The sequence below is a fragment of the Cololabis saira genome, chromosome 3, assembly GCF_033807715.1.
Source record: "Cololabis saira isolate AMF1-May2022 chromosome 3, fColSai1.1, whole genome shotgun sequence".
NCBI classification, from domain to species: domain Eukaryota; kingdom Metazoa; phylum Chordata; class Actinopteri; order Beloniformes; family Belonidae; genus Cololabis; species Cololabis saira.
The window spans coordinates 9,129,658-9,147,846 of record NC_084589.1 but is presented as its reverse complement, the minus strand read 5'-3'; the positions used below and the strand labels follow the sequence as shown (position 1 = coordinate 9,147,846).

The following is an 18,189-nucleotide window of genomic DNA, read 5'->3' as shown; positions in this document are numbered from 1 at the left end:
TAGAATATGAAGACAGACCTGCAACACACAGGACTGGAGAAGCTGGAGGTGTGTCAGGTTTTGGTACTCCAGCAGTTTGCAGTCTAGCTGGGTGGAGCAGCTTATCTCCTGACAGTGACGGGGCCCATTGTTCCACTGACGTAGGAAGACCTGGGGCCCCCGAGCTCCAACCACTAGGAACTCCTGCTCCAGAGGTAACTTCCTGTCTGGCACGAAGGGGTGAAGTTTTCTTGAGGGAGCTGGAAGAACGAGACATAGCTGAAGGAGATATCCGACAACATGCCGCTACTGTATAAAACAACTGAGCCAATTAAAAATCTGACACAATCACGTAGTCCTGTGTTAACATTAGACATATCTTTTGCCAAAAGGGCAAAAACAGAAGCAGAATAATTAAACAAGCGCATGCATGTAAACACAGCATGCTTCTAGGAGCCATGGTGTCAATTTGAAAGTACTGTCACTTCCACTGGACAGTAGTGAAGCATGTTCCATCCTACCTGCACCCAGCTGCTCAAGGTGGTGGCAGAGATGAACGTCCAGCTGGGCCAGTTGGATGGACACGCCCAGCAAGGGGACAAACCAGGGTGCGAAGCAGGAGTCCACTCGGGCGCACGCCGCCAGCGCCGTGGGGGAAACCAGCTGGTCGCAGTGGAGCTGGGAGCCACACTCGCTGTCCGAGCTGCAGGGAGAAAACATTAGGACTGTGTTGAAAAAAATTGATTTCCCGATTCTAAATCGATTCTCATATTAATTCTTAATTGTTTACTAGAACAAGACTATAATAGTTAGTCTCAAACATAGCTTCGCGGTAGATATGCTGCTATAGGCTTATGCTGCAGGGGGGCACCGACATGATCCGCTGGGCGGTGCCACTCACCCTTCTTCTCCTCTCCTTTTCCCTGCCTCTCTTCTCCATTACCATTTTTATTTATTATAAATATCTCATAGCTATCATTTTTGTCCATCGTTCCTGTAGTTTCTTGTGCCGGCGCCCCTTTTTTCTCTTTTGTGCATGTTTGCAGGCTGGAGCCTCGGGAGCTGCGTTCTGGCCTGTGTTCCCGGCCCCCCCCCCCGCCCCGGTCATCCCGCTGCTGCTTCCACCTGCCTGCTGTGCTGCTGACGTCCCCGACTCCCCCACTCTGGCCTTCAGCAGGAGGGTCCCCCCTTATGAGCCTGGTCCTGCTCAAGGTTTCTCCCTCCTAAAGGGGAGTTTTTCTTGCCACTGTTTGGCTTAAGGCTTTTCTCCCACTAGGGGAGTTTTTACCTGCCATTGTTTATGTAATAATTGCTCGGGGGTTTATGTTTATGTTCATGTTCTGGATCTCTGGAAAGCGTCTAGAGATAACATCTGTTGTATTAGACGCTATATAAAAAAAACTGAATTGAATTGAATTAATTATTTTGTTTATGCCGAAAAAAGGAATGTTTTGTTGGACATGAGAATAACTTGTGCCATGTTTTTGCCTTTAAATATGTTTAAAGGTATGAAAACATTACAGTTTTCAGTTCTAATTGCATACATTTTCTATATTTCTTTGCTTTATATACTGTCTTGGGGTTACATTTGCATAAAATGCTAAAAACCAAATTCTCATAAATGGGAAAACCTAAAAGCGATTTCATACATCTCTGTTTGCTGCCCTGGATCTGTTTGGTAATTCTGACCCACGATGTTTCTGAAAGCAGTTCTATCAGCATTCTGGGAGCTGATTGGTCCTTACAGCATCATTAGCTGCAATACTTGCTGTTTAATCTCAATATAATACTAGTATTAATATGTTGCAGAACTACAGTCATATAATTCATGCAACAGCTCAAAAAACAGTTTTAATAACACTAACCCAAATCAATATCGGAATCGAATCAAATCTTAATAATCGATTCTGAATCTTAAGAATCGGAATTGAATCGATTCTTGACATTTGAATCGATCCCCAGCCCTAGAAAACATCCAGGAGAGTCCAGGTGAAACTAGCAAAACAGTCCTGATATATACAATCTGATTCAGTAGTTAAACGTTTAAAACCCGGTCATGAGAACTGTTCCTGAGTCACAGTTGCACAACAGAGACATTTTCATTCATGACTGGACTCTAGGAAATAATGATCACAAAAAGGGTCTTCACACATTAAAGCGGACTGATTTTTAGATGTAGCAACAAGTCTATTTCCAAAACTGTGACATCTTAAAAATTCACAGTACAATTATAAAAAAAGAGAGGTGGAAAAAAAGGAATAAAAAATGTGGCTAAAGCTGTGTTCTTGTGCAGGGCTGTTAGGTACATTTTTACACCCAGAGTTTCAGAGAGGACCCTCTGTGGACAGTAATCACATGTCATGGTTGATGATGCTGAATGGGACGTAATTGAAATGAATGACCATTTGCTCTGTAATTTGCCGCTACCATGAGCCACCATTTAAAAACTCCAACAGGAAACTTGAAAAAAATGCTTGTGGAGCAGAGGACTCCTTAAAAAGATAAGCATCATATGTTGACAATTTTCATTACTTCCAACTGGCAGGGCAGCCAAGGTATTTCTCTAGTGGAAACTAACGCATGGCAGATGAAACGAGCGAGGACGGAAAGGGGGATCAATTTTGATCAGAAAGGACAAACAATTTAAACATAAAGGAAATGTAGTGTTTGGAGTATGATTGTAATGAAATACAGATGTACAGTATATTTTAATTTACACTGTATCTGGTTCAGACGAGCTATTTCTGTTTCTTCTCTTACATGTTTTCTTATTACTCCCTTTCTCCCTTCCTGGACCTGTCTAAGCCACACAGAATGTGGGCTTGGCAATTCCCTAACACAAAGAGTTCCCTCAATCCCAAAAGGAAGCAACGTAAGAAGCGAAGGAATGAGAAAAGTTTGGGAAAAAAAAGAAGAAAAAAGTTGAAAGTCCAAAGACAAAAAAAAAAAAAAAACCAGAAGGCTGAGTGAAACATGAGGGAGATAAAGAGAGGAAACACTGGTAGCAAGAAGAATGGACTAAAAGCATGTTGTGTGAGATGTGACAGTGCCTGGTCCGGGCCGTTCTGCAGGAGCTTCCACCTGCCCGGACCGGGCCGGGAACGGCCGAAGAAGAGCGTATGATCCAGCCCAAAGCGGGCTGCACTCCTCCCTCCTGCTTCCCGTGAGCTTCCCCTCGATTAGATACACTCAAGGTAAGCAGGAAGGAATCCGGATGGGCCCTGACAGGCACTTGGTGTGCTGGGAAATCTCATTAGGCCGATCTGAACGCCTTCCAAGCCCGCTCCCTGCTCCTGCACACCAGATGTAGGGCGAGGGACACATTCTGGCTCTTTGTGCAGCCTGGGTGCACGTCCTCTGTTTTTACTCACACAGGAAGGCACAAAGTCTGCAGATCCGCACACATGAAGTACCAGTGTGGAAGGATAACAAACTCTTTCAAGTTTGCTTAGAATTCCCCACTCACCTCTGCTCATCTCCTCCTTCTCCGTTGTTGTTGAGTACGATCCTCCAGAGGTCTGAGGCCACCAGGTCCTTCTGCTGGTCGGTGAGGCTGAGGCTGGGCAGCTGCAGCTGGCAGGAGCTGCTCTCTGACAGGCTGAAGTCCCGGTACGGGACGAAGGCCTGCTGGAGCTCATCCCAGTACTCAAGACTACATGGTACCTGCAAGCAGTGACACAGTAGTAAGTAAGTAACCTTCAAATAAGCATCATGTTTACTTGCATTTTTGGTATTTGTGGTCATGCATACTAGGACTAACAGAAATCACATGACAATTTTTTTAATGCGCAAGGGGAAAAAAGCTTTTTCACTCAGGATTACTGACGCATAAAGAAAGAGACCCCTTCATAAAGTCTTGGGACGATAGACAAGTTAAAATAAATAAAGTAATTATTATGTAAATGAGTAATGATGACATATCTGAACCAAAACACAAGTGTGACAGCTTCACTTTTACACAGATAAACGATCATTGAGGCACATTTCTGGAAAAGTTAATGCTGTTTTTGCAGCTCAAACTGTTCTCTCCCATCTTGCTGTTGACAAGTTAAAACGCTGACTCACTGATAAATAAAGATAAAATCCCAGCACTCTCAATATGTGCAGAACATGTGATCATTTATCTTCCTCTTTCGTTGCCTTTCCTTCCAGGATCCGTTAAACCCACAGAAAACCGAGCGTGAAGATCACAGACGGCTGAGGTCTTCAAGGGACAGTGAGGAAGTGGCTTCGACAACGGATTCATGAGCAGCCAAAGGCCCTGCACAACTCATGTGCTTTGTGTACAACCCTCAGGGTCCCCAGCCCTGCAGTTAACTACAACCATTTCTCCACTCAAACACTGACTCACAAAGCTGCTACTGATAAATAAACCTGAATATTCACCAGCAGGCCTGTTTCCTGTGGGACAGACCTGCTTTCCCAACGATCTATTATGTGACGGCGTTTTATGGAAAAGCTACACTATCTACCACAAAGTATCCACCCCTGAAGGGCCCTCATAGACGTTTAATTTTCATATCCTTTATTTGATCAAGGTGCCAACGTCATGTTCCAGTCCAAACAAACAGATCGTTTTAGCGTTCATTAGTGTAGATTAGTCATCAGCGTGAGAGTCGTGTCACGGTTTGTTATTGTACAACAGGTACTACAGTTCTGTGGATTTCCCTAAATTACACAGCAAGTATTAAACAAATGGAGTGGTCTGCTAACCATCAACTCTAGACACGTCACTAACTTTTAAAAAACATGGGAAACCCTGCCGGGGACAGGAAATGAGCAAAAATAAATACAACTTTTAAAATGCTACATATATCATAAACTTGATGTTTACTTACTAAAGGGTACTTAGTAAAGGTACTGTATAATCATAAAAACAACAACAGGAAACAATAAAATGATTCCTGTCCACAACAATGCTACGTCACCATCGCTGGCATTGAAGCTGTGGTCTTTGCTACACTGAACAACAAGATACGGGAGTGTTCTCCTTTTTACATTGGGCCCTGTGTCAAAATTAACATAAATACATCTGGTTCTCCTGTGTGAACTCGGGGAGGCTCTCGTATTCCCTGGACCAGCTGCAGCACTCAGCTACTGATGGATCAGTAGTGGCAGACCGCTCTCAAGAGCACACCTGGAGAATGCCAGGCAGAGACAGGGTTGTGTGTGTGTGTGTGTCTACGGTGGGACGGGGGTTACCGAGTGCATTGTTTACCACGTCTATGGAGCTCATGGAGAGTCCAAAAGCCTCCTGAGAATGTGAGCAAGTGTGCCTTCTTAAACCCTGCTCCTACATCCGTACATTCCCATTCGTCAGCCTGTACTGCGGCAGAGGACTGGATGAGGTAACTGTAGCTTACATCACGTATGAAATGTCACACAGGTTTTCCTGGAATCAACCTCTCATAATTGCACCTGACAGAGTTGTGCACCCGCAATCCCCACGCCGAGCCACCGGTGAAGGAAACTCACTGAATCCCTGTTGAGAATTCCCAGAACTGCATTGCTAAAACACCACGCATGCTTTTCCCCCCTTTTTCTTTCCTTCCACCTGTGATATTCTATACATATGACGACATGCAGAAATGGATATGAGGCACATATTTGGTACAGTAAAATACATTTGCATGGTCGAATGTGCTTCATTTTCCTTTTGACTTGCAGTTCTAGTGTGGGAAAGAAACTGAGATGAAGTCAATATCCAATTCAAATATGTTGGTAGAAGGGGAAAAAAAGGGTAATTTTTTCTTTTTGGTATGTGGAGTCTGATGTTTGGTACTTGCCTTTGGGAGCTGAGGACACCTGTGTGTTGTGCATGTGTATAAAGAGAAGCATCACTTTAATTTTATGAAGAACAAAAAGATAAACATATATGTATACACAGGTGTGAGTGTGCACGTAAGAACAAACTAGTTTCCTCTGCCTGATTGTGTGTGTACCTTATTTGAAAAACAATATGTAGGCATGAATCGCTGACATTCCTCCACGCTGGATGGGTCCAGTCTGTGTTTTCCTCAAGTGCTCAACAAAGCAGGCATGACAGCGAGACCTTGGGCAACGCATCAGTCGAGAGGCTGTTTCAAATGTTTAGCGTTTCATTTTGTGGGTGGTTCAGAAACCTTGAAAACTACACTCAAGAATTTGCAAGTTGCTAAATATTTAAAATTGTTGGGTTTTTTTCAACATTCAGACATGTTGTCAAAATATATGAAATGTTAATAACATGTCCATTCCTGACACCCAGCTCTGTTTAGGAAATAAAACATGCTATTGTGCATGGATTTACTTTATTGGGTTCTGTTTGAATAATTCAGATTTCTTAGAAGGTTAACTTAAGGCAAGCGCTCTAAAGCAAACACAAGACAGAAAGAAATCATTTCGATTTCCATGTCCAAGAGAAGTGTGATTGCTGCTAAATTTCAAATATGCCTCTGCAACTGAAGACTCCCTCAGCTCACTCCGAGGCTACGTATGCCGACTCCTACAGACATGTGTGCAATTTCTTTCATTAACAACATCAACACTGTTATTAGGTCTTCTGTTATTTCACTGATGCCTATATGTCTAAAACCTCCACAACTAGCTACCTTTTATCAGCCAGCAGGCAAATTGAATTGACATCGCCTTGAGTAAATGTTTATTCAAGAGATGTAATGAAAATTGTTCTGAAAATGACTCCTGCTATGCTGTCTCAGGTGGACTAATATAGGTTAACTTTAATCAGTGTGGAAAATCAGGAATAAGCCCACGCTGAGGTCTTCGAGCTCACTTTTATTTTTTTACTCTGTAAAGACAAACTTTAAAAGGATCTGAGTTTTTGGTGGATGAGGTGTAGAAACGGCAGATCAAATTAACCTCATGGACAGTTTTTTATTTTCACAGTGCATTAGCTGTGACTAATGTGGGTCTTGTCTTGGATAAAATACCATCTTCCTCTTTCTGGATCAGCATGTTGCACTGAAGTGAAACATGCAACAAGCATTGTTCAGATCCCAACTCCCTGCAAAAGGCTACATATTGCTAATAATCGGATAAAATCATGTAAAAAAACATGAACTGATCAAACAACGAGGCGCATGTTGTGAATATGAAGTGGATGGTAGGACTGTGTTCCTACGGTAAAAACAAAACAAAACAAAAAACAGCTGCAGAAGTGGTTTTGGCTGAGGGTTACTGGATCATCTCAGGCCGCAGAGTTTCTAATATGGGTTTCAGGTCAGCAGGGTGGTGGTGGCAACACGGCCCTGCTGGGGCAGGAAAGTCGGGAGCAGCAGCAGGGAGCAGATGGCCCGACATTTCTCTGAAAAAGTCACAGTAACACATTTGCACACTGAGGAAGACTAGTGTGAGTAAGAATACGTTGATTTTACAATGTGCTGAATGTGAACTCAGGTTTTTTGCTCCTCATCCTGCTCCCCTGAGCTGGTGTTGGGCTGAATCATTGGCCCCGTGTTTACTTCGTGTTTCTCATGAAGACAAAAAGGAGGAGTGGAAAAACAGCGAGAAGAACACCTGCTTATGATTCACCGAACTGGACCACGTTGCGGTGGGAAGGTGAGAATGAGTCACCTTCTTCTTGCCTTCTGTCCCTCCATCACGGTACAGGTGGGAACCTGCGGACGCCCCACCAGGGATCTGCTGCTTTTCAGCTGCTTCCAACACTATGACATCGCTCCCCTTTTACTGCATGTAAAAACAGCCCGGGCAGCAATTTGACTTTGAGTAATGGAAGGAGGTTTGAATTCCCCCTTTGAGATACTGGAACCAGTTGGGAAACCACAACTATTTAAATGCAGGAAATCTTGATTTTATAAAATGTTAATATGATCTACACTGGGGACATCAAGCAGCAAGGCTTGGAGCAAATGCTACCCCCCCGCCCCCTCCATCCTAACCCCAAACTCCCTCCTTGCTCATCTATTAAGGAGAGCTGAGAGAAGACAAGGAAAAAAAAGATTGAATCAAAAAAGAGTTTCCCAGCAAAGACAGAGGAAGAAGGGGTGGAAAATGACAACAGGGATATATATAGCACACCTGCTGCTAAATAAAAACTAAAACAACATTTATATCAGATTAAGAGACAGATTGATTCTAACCATCACTCTCTCTTCACAAGATGATCCTTTTCTTTCCTCTGCCTCTCAACATTTCTCCTCTCAAAACAAAGCCGCCTCCAGCCCTGAACGGCCACTTTGTGATTTTACAGGCCTTAGAAATTAGGGCTGCCTTCTGTCTCTGTCCAGCTCTCTCTTTGAACAGCCATGCTGTAAAATAAATGAAATTCCTCTGGAGGAGAAACGGTTAGTGTTTTGGAGTTTCATGGCTGCATTTCCGTTCTCTGGATGGATACTTTCTGCTCTTGGGAGGAATAAGAGGATTAATTTACTGAAACCTTTGTAGTTTCATAAAAGGATCCATAATCACTGCGTCATAGAGGCTGGATTCAATTAATCTGGGATCTCAAAAACATGCTGATGACAAATCCAGATAAAATAACTCACTGACTTAGCAGGCCTAAATCTACGTGGGTGTTGACAAAATCATTAATTGAGAAGAACGTCCTAAAATGTGACTGAACAGGTCTAATATCTTATAATAGTTGTAATTTTGAACTACTTTTTGCCGCACTTACAGTATGTCCATGACACATGATGCTATTTTTAGTAGTATTGCACATGTTTTTGAGAAACTTTCTAAATTGGATTTAAATTAGTTTAACAGATAAGATGTTTCCCCATTAATGCTATCAACATTCCCCTTTGCTACATGGATGCCAAAACAATTAATGAGGGGTTAGACTCATGACTTACCTATAAATGGCACTGTTGTTCTTAACCAAGCTTCTCTTTGAGATAAGAAATGTTACACAACTATCTCAAACATTTTTCTATGTTATCAAAACCTCCACAGATAAAGTGTAATCCCTACGGGACATGGTTTCAGTAATACTTGTGTATCATCTTTTCCCCACCAAACCCACGACTTTACTCTTAGATTCCCGTCAGCAGGTTTATCACATGACTGGCTGTCCAACTCTGAGCGATATGCACATTCACTCACATGCATCGCTCAAGTTTAGCCTCATTTGCAGACATGAGCTGTTTTACATGGCAGTTATGCAAAGATACATTTATACACCCAACCATCTGCTTATCAATGTAAAATAAAATAAAATAATAATGTGACTCCTTTCTTGGTGTGATTTCTTTGTGGGATTAAATATTTGCCCACATTGTATCTCCATTCTGAAAACACCTGCAGACTAATTCCATCTGGCTGTCATTTCATCAGCCAGCAAACAATCTCTTTTCAATTTCTAAGAGTGGAGAAAATGTTTTTCCTGACAGAGTCTCTCATACGGAGACTTGTGTGAGCACAAGACAGGACTGCATTCCTCTCGACCTCCTCTCAGTCAGTCTTCTCTTGTTCTCTCCTCCTCCCTGTTACTCCGCTCACATTAACCAGCCTCTCTTTATCCCAACTGCATATCGCTATATCTACTTTTTTTCCTCGTCTCCAGTAAAAACATCAGCTCTCTCCATTTCCTACTGTAATTTAATATGTGGCCAATCAGCAAGAGGCTTTAGAGTTTTGTTCACTGCAGACTTTACAGCTGCGACTCTTCTGTTGACAGTCGGACATCTGCAGCACCTTCCATCGTCTTGGCTCTCCAGGGTCGGCACACATAAACAGACTGAACATCTGCACTGTAGGTGTAATGATTGTGGGAGTCCAGCTGAGAATCGGGGAGATAAGTGGAGATGAGAAACATCCACTGTGGGCTGAGTGAAGTTTCGAGAGGAAAAAGACGAGGGCAAACTAACCTGCACTTAAGGTTGGAAAAATTTTAATTAAAACTTTGTAAGGATTAACTTTAAGTGCAATAAAAAAATGGATTATTATGAATTTCCAGCTAGTGTTTTGCATTCTAACATTAATTATTGATACTAATATTAATGAATAAATAAAAATAATTTTTTTTTATAAGAAATTAGTTTTATCAGGTTCTGTTGGGAATTTCTTTGTCAATAAATGACCAGTTTCTCTCCATTTGCTTCTCAGACATTCAACTTAATTTAAAACAACTATGTCATGGTTCCATATATATATATATATATATATATATATATATATATATATATATATATATATATATATATATATATATATATATATGTGTGTATAATAACAATGTCAGTTTAAATGCTAAGAGCATGTTTCACATATCATGTTGCCAAAGATATGTTTCTAAATGCACTGAAAAAAAGGTATTTTACTGTTGTCTACACAGGGAGCCCATTACTGCCAAAGGAAAAAAGAAAGATTATGGAGGAGGGTGAAAAAGAGCATGACTTGGGACCCATCTTTCCTGTAGGGCCATTATCTGGACAGATACGTGGAGGATATAAAGACAGCATATGAGTGATAGGAGGAAAAGTAGATGTCCTGTCCCCCACTGAGGCCCTGCAGGCTCAGTAGCTGCAGCAGCCTGCCAAAATATAACCTCATCTGGGGTAGGAGGCACCTGGCTATTCACACCAGAGCAGGCAAGATGACTTCCACAGCTGTCTAACCGTGTATTACATGTTTGGAGGAACAGCAGGGGTCTCTGTCATTCAGTAACATGACTCATGTTGAGGGAATCACAAAGGCGTACAGCCCAGTTTCTAAAATTATTTACTTCTCCTTCAGTGCAGGTGATGTTAAGCAGGGAGCCGTGAGAGAGAGGCATGTGCATTCTCTTATCTTCCACTCTTGTATCCCCCACCTACCAGCAGATGGCCATCTCAAAACTACTGAGGTGATGATACACAGAGCTTAATAAATAACTAAGCCTTGCTTTCTTGGAATTTCAGTGTAAAAATAGATGCGGAAGTCAATAAAAGGAGAGGCAAGAGAAAGAGCCTGACAGTTTTGCTTTTATGATAAGTGTGTGCATTTCTACCTGCAGGACGTCTCCCAGATCAGCAGTACTGATCTCAGGGTCTTCGGTGGTGTTGAAAGGGACAGGCGTTATTCTGACAAAGGTGAGGACGCGGGGTTCAGGGTATCTCCAGAGCATCATCCCGGAGCTTTCTTCTGTCTCGCTGTAAAACACCACCTCATGTGGCCCCGGCAGTCTCTGGGAACCTGAAAGGAAGTGTCACGCAGACGTTAACGCAAGGTTGTACGGTCAGACGGCTGTGGAAGTCATCGTTCATGCGTGACTCTAAACAACAAAACACAAAAACAATCTCACAGAGCACAAAACACACACAAAACAAGGTGGTCAGAATAGTTGGGGGCGGTGGCGGGGGGGAACAAAAACATATGAACCGACTGACAAAACCAAAAGTAAAAAAATCCAGTTTTACATGAATAACGTTTCCTTGCTGAGCTTTCTCAGATGTTTGTATAAGAAGAAATGCACATACACGGACGGCTCTCATGCACTGGTGAAAGCGACCTGGAGCGGTCCTTCTCGTGCGTCTGGTCGCAGGGCAGCAGGTTCTCTGTACTATGGAATGTGAAAACTCCAAAACAGCGTTGCCTAATAAAAAATAAGACTCTGAAAGCCTTGTTTCTCCATTTACTGAATGTTTATGTGTGTCAGAAACTCTGGATAAACAAAGTGGCTGAGTAAACATTTTCGCTGTTGAGTAAATACCCATCGACTGAATCGTGCCAAGCACCTGCAACAGCTGGACGGAGCAGACTCTAAACTTCGGAGTGGTGTTTGACTTAGACTGTTGCTGCTGTTTGGGATTTAAGTTTATTTGTTGGGGGAAAAAAAAAAAAAGTCAAACATAGAAATGCTGCCGATTGTGTGCAAACACACCATCTATCTGTGGCCAATTCTCTCTTTTAACTCAAGCGGTCAGCCTGTTTGAATGGGAACATCACATTGTTCTCTGGCATTCGTGAGGTTTCTCTGTTATTGTGTTTGAGAGAAAGTGAGACAGAAACTCTGTCTTCCATCGTTCATTTATGCTCCTTGCTCATCTGTCCCCTCCATCCCCGTGAGGCCCTGCGGGAACACGTGTTGCTCTCTGTGCTCTGGGGCCCAATATCCTCTAACTGTTGACAACATGTTGCGCATAGACGATCCTCTTGGTACCGTTTCACTACTGTTAGTTGTCCAACTTCAGCTGGAATATTAAATACATCAAAGACGGATGGAAGAGTGAAACAAACAAAGACTCAACCACAGCTGACAGAGTGGAGCTTGATCCTCTGTGTATGTTGCTGCGAGTGTCTTGCTATGTGCGCACACAAAGGACAGTACACAGAAAGCCCAAAGACGGGGGATAAACATCAAGTTAGTCAGAGTGGAAACAGGCAGAGACGTCTGATGAAACCTCTGTTCACAGAGGACTTTGATCTAACTTTTATTTAAGCTCATGTGTATCTGAGGAGACAGCAAACCGCGCCAGAGATTCTTCTTTTAGTTCGTCCAACTTAGTTACTTAGGTCCCCCTCCAATGTAAACCGAGTTTCTAACCTTTTCACGTGTCCATAAGCTGCTTTTATGCACATACAAAACCAATCATCCGTGCTGTAGATCATGATCACGTAAATGATCCGTACATTCAGTCTCAGGAAGGCAGATGGCTCACATGCAGCACACAGAGGAACCTGAACATTTGCTAGGTAGGCTTTTAGAGCTCATTTATGCAGGCTGTGCCGTTTAAACAGTCTAAATAAAAAGCTAGTACATGTTGCATATAAAAGTCGCCCCAAGCTAGGAGGAGAAGATGGTAGAAGCAAGAGGAGAAGCTCCATCTGGAAACATGTAGTAAGCCCATGAGTTAGTTAGTCCTGGTTATTATTGATTGTTTTACTTAGTGTCCCAGAGAGAAGATCAAAGCTTAGAAAACAGAGTTACCAGCTTATCACAGTAACCAGTTTATAACACACTGTCAATCGAGTTTCCTATCACCTGTTATTGTTATGTTTCTTATGTTACTTCCACTCTCGTGCACGCTGACAACTCCATACATGTTGAGATGAATGAGGTATGATTCAGGGATGGTCATTTTTGGGGTTCTGTGCAGTTCAGATCAATGCAGTATGCAACCCCCCTGAACATTTAACAGAAACTAGTTTCCCCATTGTAAATTAAAATGAGCCATTTTCATAAAGGATGTTGAACTACCGCCACATCGAATAAAAGATGCTGTTAACTTGTCAAAGTTGTCTTACATGTGTGTCTTCACTGTTTTTGTACTTGCTTGGGATTTTTGCCACAAACATACGTCTCTTTAATCCCATCTGACCAAAGCTGATGTGCATAATAATAGTGACAGTTGCTTGGAGTACGCTGACGATCAGGAGGAAATCATTGTTACTGAGATGTTTCCTTCAGTAAATCTTTAGGTCCTAATTAAGTAGCTCTGAGTTTTGGTGAAACGTGGTCTCTGATTGAAACATTCAGACTGAAGTGTTGAATGGAATGATGGTATGATCTGGTTACAGGTGGAGATGTGAGCGAGGAAAGATTAGCATGCTCTTTTATTTACAAATGAAAACAAATGTTTAAGAGGCATATTCAAGCCACCAGACCACAAAAGGTCATTTTTATTTATTTCAAAAGAAAAAAACAACCAAACTGAAACGTATAATTCTGAAGAAAAAAGGTTTGTAAGGGATAACATAATAATTAGACAATAATGACCGATCCTGGCTTGTGATGAACTAATCCATGTCCAAGTACCACAGATCACTTTGAAAAGGATTTTGATTATTTTTTACCAATTTTACATCCATCCCAGGCCGTCTCATTAATGAAATATACGATGTTTCATTCATTTGAAGTGCATAAATGTTCACCTGCGTCTTGGATGTACTGAAAGTATCCCGTCCGCAGGTCGTCTGAGCTGTGCTCCGTCCGAGGGGACGGGGAGCCGGCGCTGGGAGGAAGCTGAGTCTGGCCGGTCTTGCCCTTAGGACAGGCCTCAGCCGAGTCCTCTCTGTGGAGATGCAGGTAGGCCCGAAGGTGCTCCTCTATCAGCTTCAGGCAGGTCAGATGTTCCTGGCCCCAAAAAATCTATTTGGCAAAACAAAAGAGGAGAAAACCAGAGAAAGGAACATCACTACAAAATGACTGGCGGGTATGCAGTTCACAGATATGGACAGATTCGTTGGCGCCACTCCACGACACAGATTAGACTCTGGACAAAAAAGATTTTACTATTGTGCTGCATAACCTTTAGCAGCAATCAAAGCCAGAAAGTGATCTGTGTAGTTCAGATGGTATTTGGAGCACCGGTGACCTGTGAGGCTGAGCATCATCGACACCTAACTGTGCGTTTCACTTCAGGATGTCTTGACACTCTTGAGATTTCAAGATTGTTATTTGTCTTTGCATTCATTTTCCGGAGGAACGTTTCACCGAGCTTTAAGCATAAATACAAATGTGTCCACATCTGTTAGGGCTTGGGGGAATAAAAGAAATGGACAGCGATTAAGGGTTGAGAGTTTAAATAATAGACAAGTATAAGAAGAAGAAACTACAAAATGACACAAAATCCAGCTGTTGCATTTAACCTACTGTAGCTCTCATATCTTTTTCCCCAAACAGGAAGAGAAGTGGTCAGAGTTACCCTCGTCATCACACATTTACAACCTTACTAATATCACCCAAAACAACGTTAAGTCCTCTTCCCTTAGCCACGGCATTCCCCTTCCTGTGCCTCCTCAAAGTGATTCTGTCTGGGGTTTGGACCGGCGACTAGGAATCTCTGAGTCAAAGACTCTTCACACATGGAGCTGCCTGCTGTCTTGCCTGCCACTCACTAGTTTGCAAGGGTGGGTTATGACTAAACACTGAAAACAGGAAAATTTGGGGATTTTCTTTTTCTTTTTTCCCCCCAGGTTTTTGGAAAGAGAGCACATGAAGAAGGAATGGGAAGGAATTCCGGTGGTTTTTGGTACAGCACTTGATTAAAACACCACAAACACCAGCATCTGCAGAGCGAAACGTAGGATTACGTATTAAGTGTTGAGTTGCAAGTAATGTTTCTATTAATGGGCACGCAATAAAAGCATTAGGGAAGCATTGACCATGTGCAAGGGGGTTCCCCCTGAGGAAGTAATGTGGAATAAAACATTAGATATAACGTCACATTGAAAAGGGACTTTTATGCAGGAACATTATGTAATATTTTACAGGGAAAAAGGCACACGTAAGATAACCCCGCCTCAAAAGGGCTATTGAATGTTCCATCACAACATGCAGATGTGACTTGAATCTAAGGTGGAATTACAGCATGCATTTCCTACTAACATCATTTCCCTCCAAAGAGGGCAGAATTAAAGAGAGAAAGCAGATTTCAGATGAGTACTAAGAGTGGGATGAACAGTGCCTGTGGGTCTCAGCGTAGAAATACTTAAAGATTTAATTAGGAAACCCAGGAGACTGAAGATGACATGTTGGTATATTTAGTGATGAAGCCGTTCTTCAGTGCGAGGGATTTAACAAGTGTTCTTGAGCATGTCTCTCACTCACTCTCACTTCAAACCAGGTGCAGAGGCGCTGATCTAACCTTAACCTCCTCGAACCGTAGCTGTGCTGGCTAATAAATCTCATGACTTAGGGAGCTGAACTGATGTCATAGGTACACAAACCTGCAGCAGGCCTCCCTTCAGGTCCAGCAGCAGTTTAGGGGGGCCGGGCTCCGGTCCAGGGCTGCCGCTGTGCCGACACCAGCGAGCTTCCAGGGAGCTGCTGCAGGAGAACGGCCCCAGCAACACATGTCTCTGGTCCTTTAGTCCCGTTTTCAGCAGCACATCCTTCAACTTTAGAAGAAGGGAGGCAGCCTGAACTGTATCTGGAAACACACATGGAGCATCAATGAGACGCAGGCACCACAGACGGCAGAAGACCAGAAGGAAAAGACATTTAAAGATACAAATTGAAAAAAATTGGACAGTGATGAGAAAAAAATAAATAAAGTGAACTATAGCCTCTGAACAGGGCTGCATGTTGATAAGGGAGGAGGAGCCACTACCTAACCATATGTCCAGGGAAGTGGAAGCTAGTGCTGGTTTCTGATTGAAACATGCATACTTCCTATGTAGAATATACACACATGCACGCACACACACACACACACACACAGTTCATTGATAAATCTCCAAGTATGTCAGATGAAACTAAAACACATCTCAAACTCCTGTCGTTTGAAGCCTTTAAGTTTGTAAAACAGATGATTTCCAGTGATAGTGAAGCAGTAAAACATGCAATGCTGTTATATCAACCGAATCACGGACATCGACGTTAGCCAAAACACTGCTGTTTGGGAGAGACGTAGCTTTATTCCTTACTTCAGTTCTGTTCTGTGTCCGTGTCAATGGCTTTGAGTGATGAGAATGTGGCATCACGTTATCAAAATGCTGCTCCTGCTCCTCAACCTGGTTAAATTCATCTGAAGACAACTGAGCGCCAAGTTTAAAGTGATATACTATCCTAAAAAATGTCATGAGACATTTGAGGCTGTTTTTTTGTCTGTTTTTTTTGTCAGATCAGTCAGAGCCTCGACAGCCACGACATCGCGCCCGAAGACCTCGGCCACAGATGAACAAGAATGAACTGGCTTCTCAAAACCGTCGAACTCTAGAAAGTTACTCCAGTTGGCTCGGGTCTAAGATGGCAAAAGCATAGTGTGCACACCTGTTTCAGTTTATAGTTGGAAATCCAATCACACTGTAATTACAGTCCAAACTCTGTTACTTTGCTCACTATTTACAGTGAAATTGGACAATCAGAGAATTGGCATTTCTATGAAACAGGAAAAAAGAAGCAATCTAGAAAAACAAGGAAGTAGACGGATGCTTTTATTATCACAACCACTACAGGTGGTTTTAATAGATACGGAGAGGTCCCATTAGGTAGCCAACTTTTCATAGCCATCGGGATAAAGTGTCAGAGTAAACTTGGCAAAAAGCATCTTAAAAAGTCAGAGTGGCTCTGAAACAGCACGTGTTGGACAATGAAAATGAGATAAACCTGCATCACGATGACAGGAGGGAAACGATAAAGTTGGGTCAAAGTGTTCTGAGGAGAGGCTGATTTTCTCCTTAAGAAAAGGCTGCAAGTGTGTGAGAAGGAAAGTGAGCTATGACATAAGGAATGACAGTAATTATAATTCAAAGCACTTTGAATTGTCTTGTATCTTGTGTCGGTAAACCACCTCAGGAATAACGTCACACAAAAGGCATGGGCCAATAAAACAGGGAATACATATACCGGTATACTGTATATATAGTAGTAGTTTATCTGCTAATATAATCAAGAGGCTTATTGTCGTAACTATTATTCAGACAGATCACCCTGAACTTGAAAGTCAAAGTCATTTTTTCCACAAATGCTTCTCAAAGCACATTTAAGTGACGACTCACCAAGTTCAAATGAGTACATACACAAAAGGACAGCCAAGCAGCAGCACACGGCGTGACTAAATGTAAGACAAATATACAGATATCACACGCAGGTTAAGTAGTTAAAAAACCCTCCCAAATGCTTCTCTCGCACATGCACACGTATGCAGCCGTTTCTACTGTCTCACCATGCGTCATTTACAGCTCGGCTGACCACAGTATCCTGGTGTAAAAGCCAGCAATAGCAGCCAGGAACTGAAATAATCAAGTGGTTTTAATGAGGGGAATCCCTCTCTCTTGCTGCATTATTCATCCCAGGCCTAATAATAGTCAGAGGCACATTTCTCCATCACATCTCCACCCCTGCAGTCGACCTTTATGACTAATTTACACCTGCAAACACATACCTAAGAAAGATAAATTCAGTTATTCTTAATATTATCTAGGAATGTGCTCAAATATAAAACAAATAAAGAAAAGAAGAAGCTTACATACAGTCCAAGTTGGCATGCAACCGGTCTGACCTTAGTTAGGAACAAACATCTGTACAGATTCATACAACTACAACTTCCACCTGCGTGCTGTCGTCGGCTGCCAGTAATCCAGTACACACACACATCCACTGTATGATAACGTTCAACATAAAACACTTGAAGAACCAAGTGGTTGGGGGGAAAGAGGGTGGATGGAAATCTTCCTTAAGTGAAATACATCTCTGGCACACACCCGGGTGAGATTAGATAGGATTGAAGACTGATTTACCATGTCGGTTTCTCCTTGGCAGTCGTTATCTGACCACTGCCTGGCTGATTTATCCCCTGTGATCTACTGGTATCAATTAGCAGAAAC

General features: G+C 42.5%; 1 protein-coding gene across 3 annotated transcripts in view; it reads right to left on the bottom strand.

Annotated features, from left to right (window-relative positions):
- LOC133425111 (intermembrane lipid transfer protein VPS13B-like) overlaps window positions 1-18,189 on the bottom strand; it is a 362,452-nt gene that overhangs the window by 67,355 nt on the left and 276,908 nt on the right. For all 3 annotated transcript variants that reach the window (XM_061715807.1, XM_061715794.1, XM_061715800.1), the window contains 6 exons: window positions 15,589-15,791; window positions 13,792-14,008; window positions 10,928-11,112; window positions 3,446-3,642; window positions 501-682; window positions 19-239 (listed from right to left, as the gene is read on the bottom strand). In XM_061715807.1, the coding sequence (XP_061571791.1) occupies window positions 19-239; window positions 501-682; window positions 3,446-3,642; window positions 10,928-11,112; window positions 13,792-14,008; window positions 15,589-15,791 (1,205 nt within the window). The remainder of the gene's footprint in view (window positions 1-18; window positions 240-500; window positions 683-3,445; window positions 3,643-10,927; window positions 11,113-13,791; window positions 14,009-15,588; window positions 15,792-18,189) is intronic.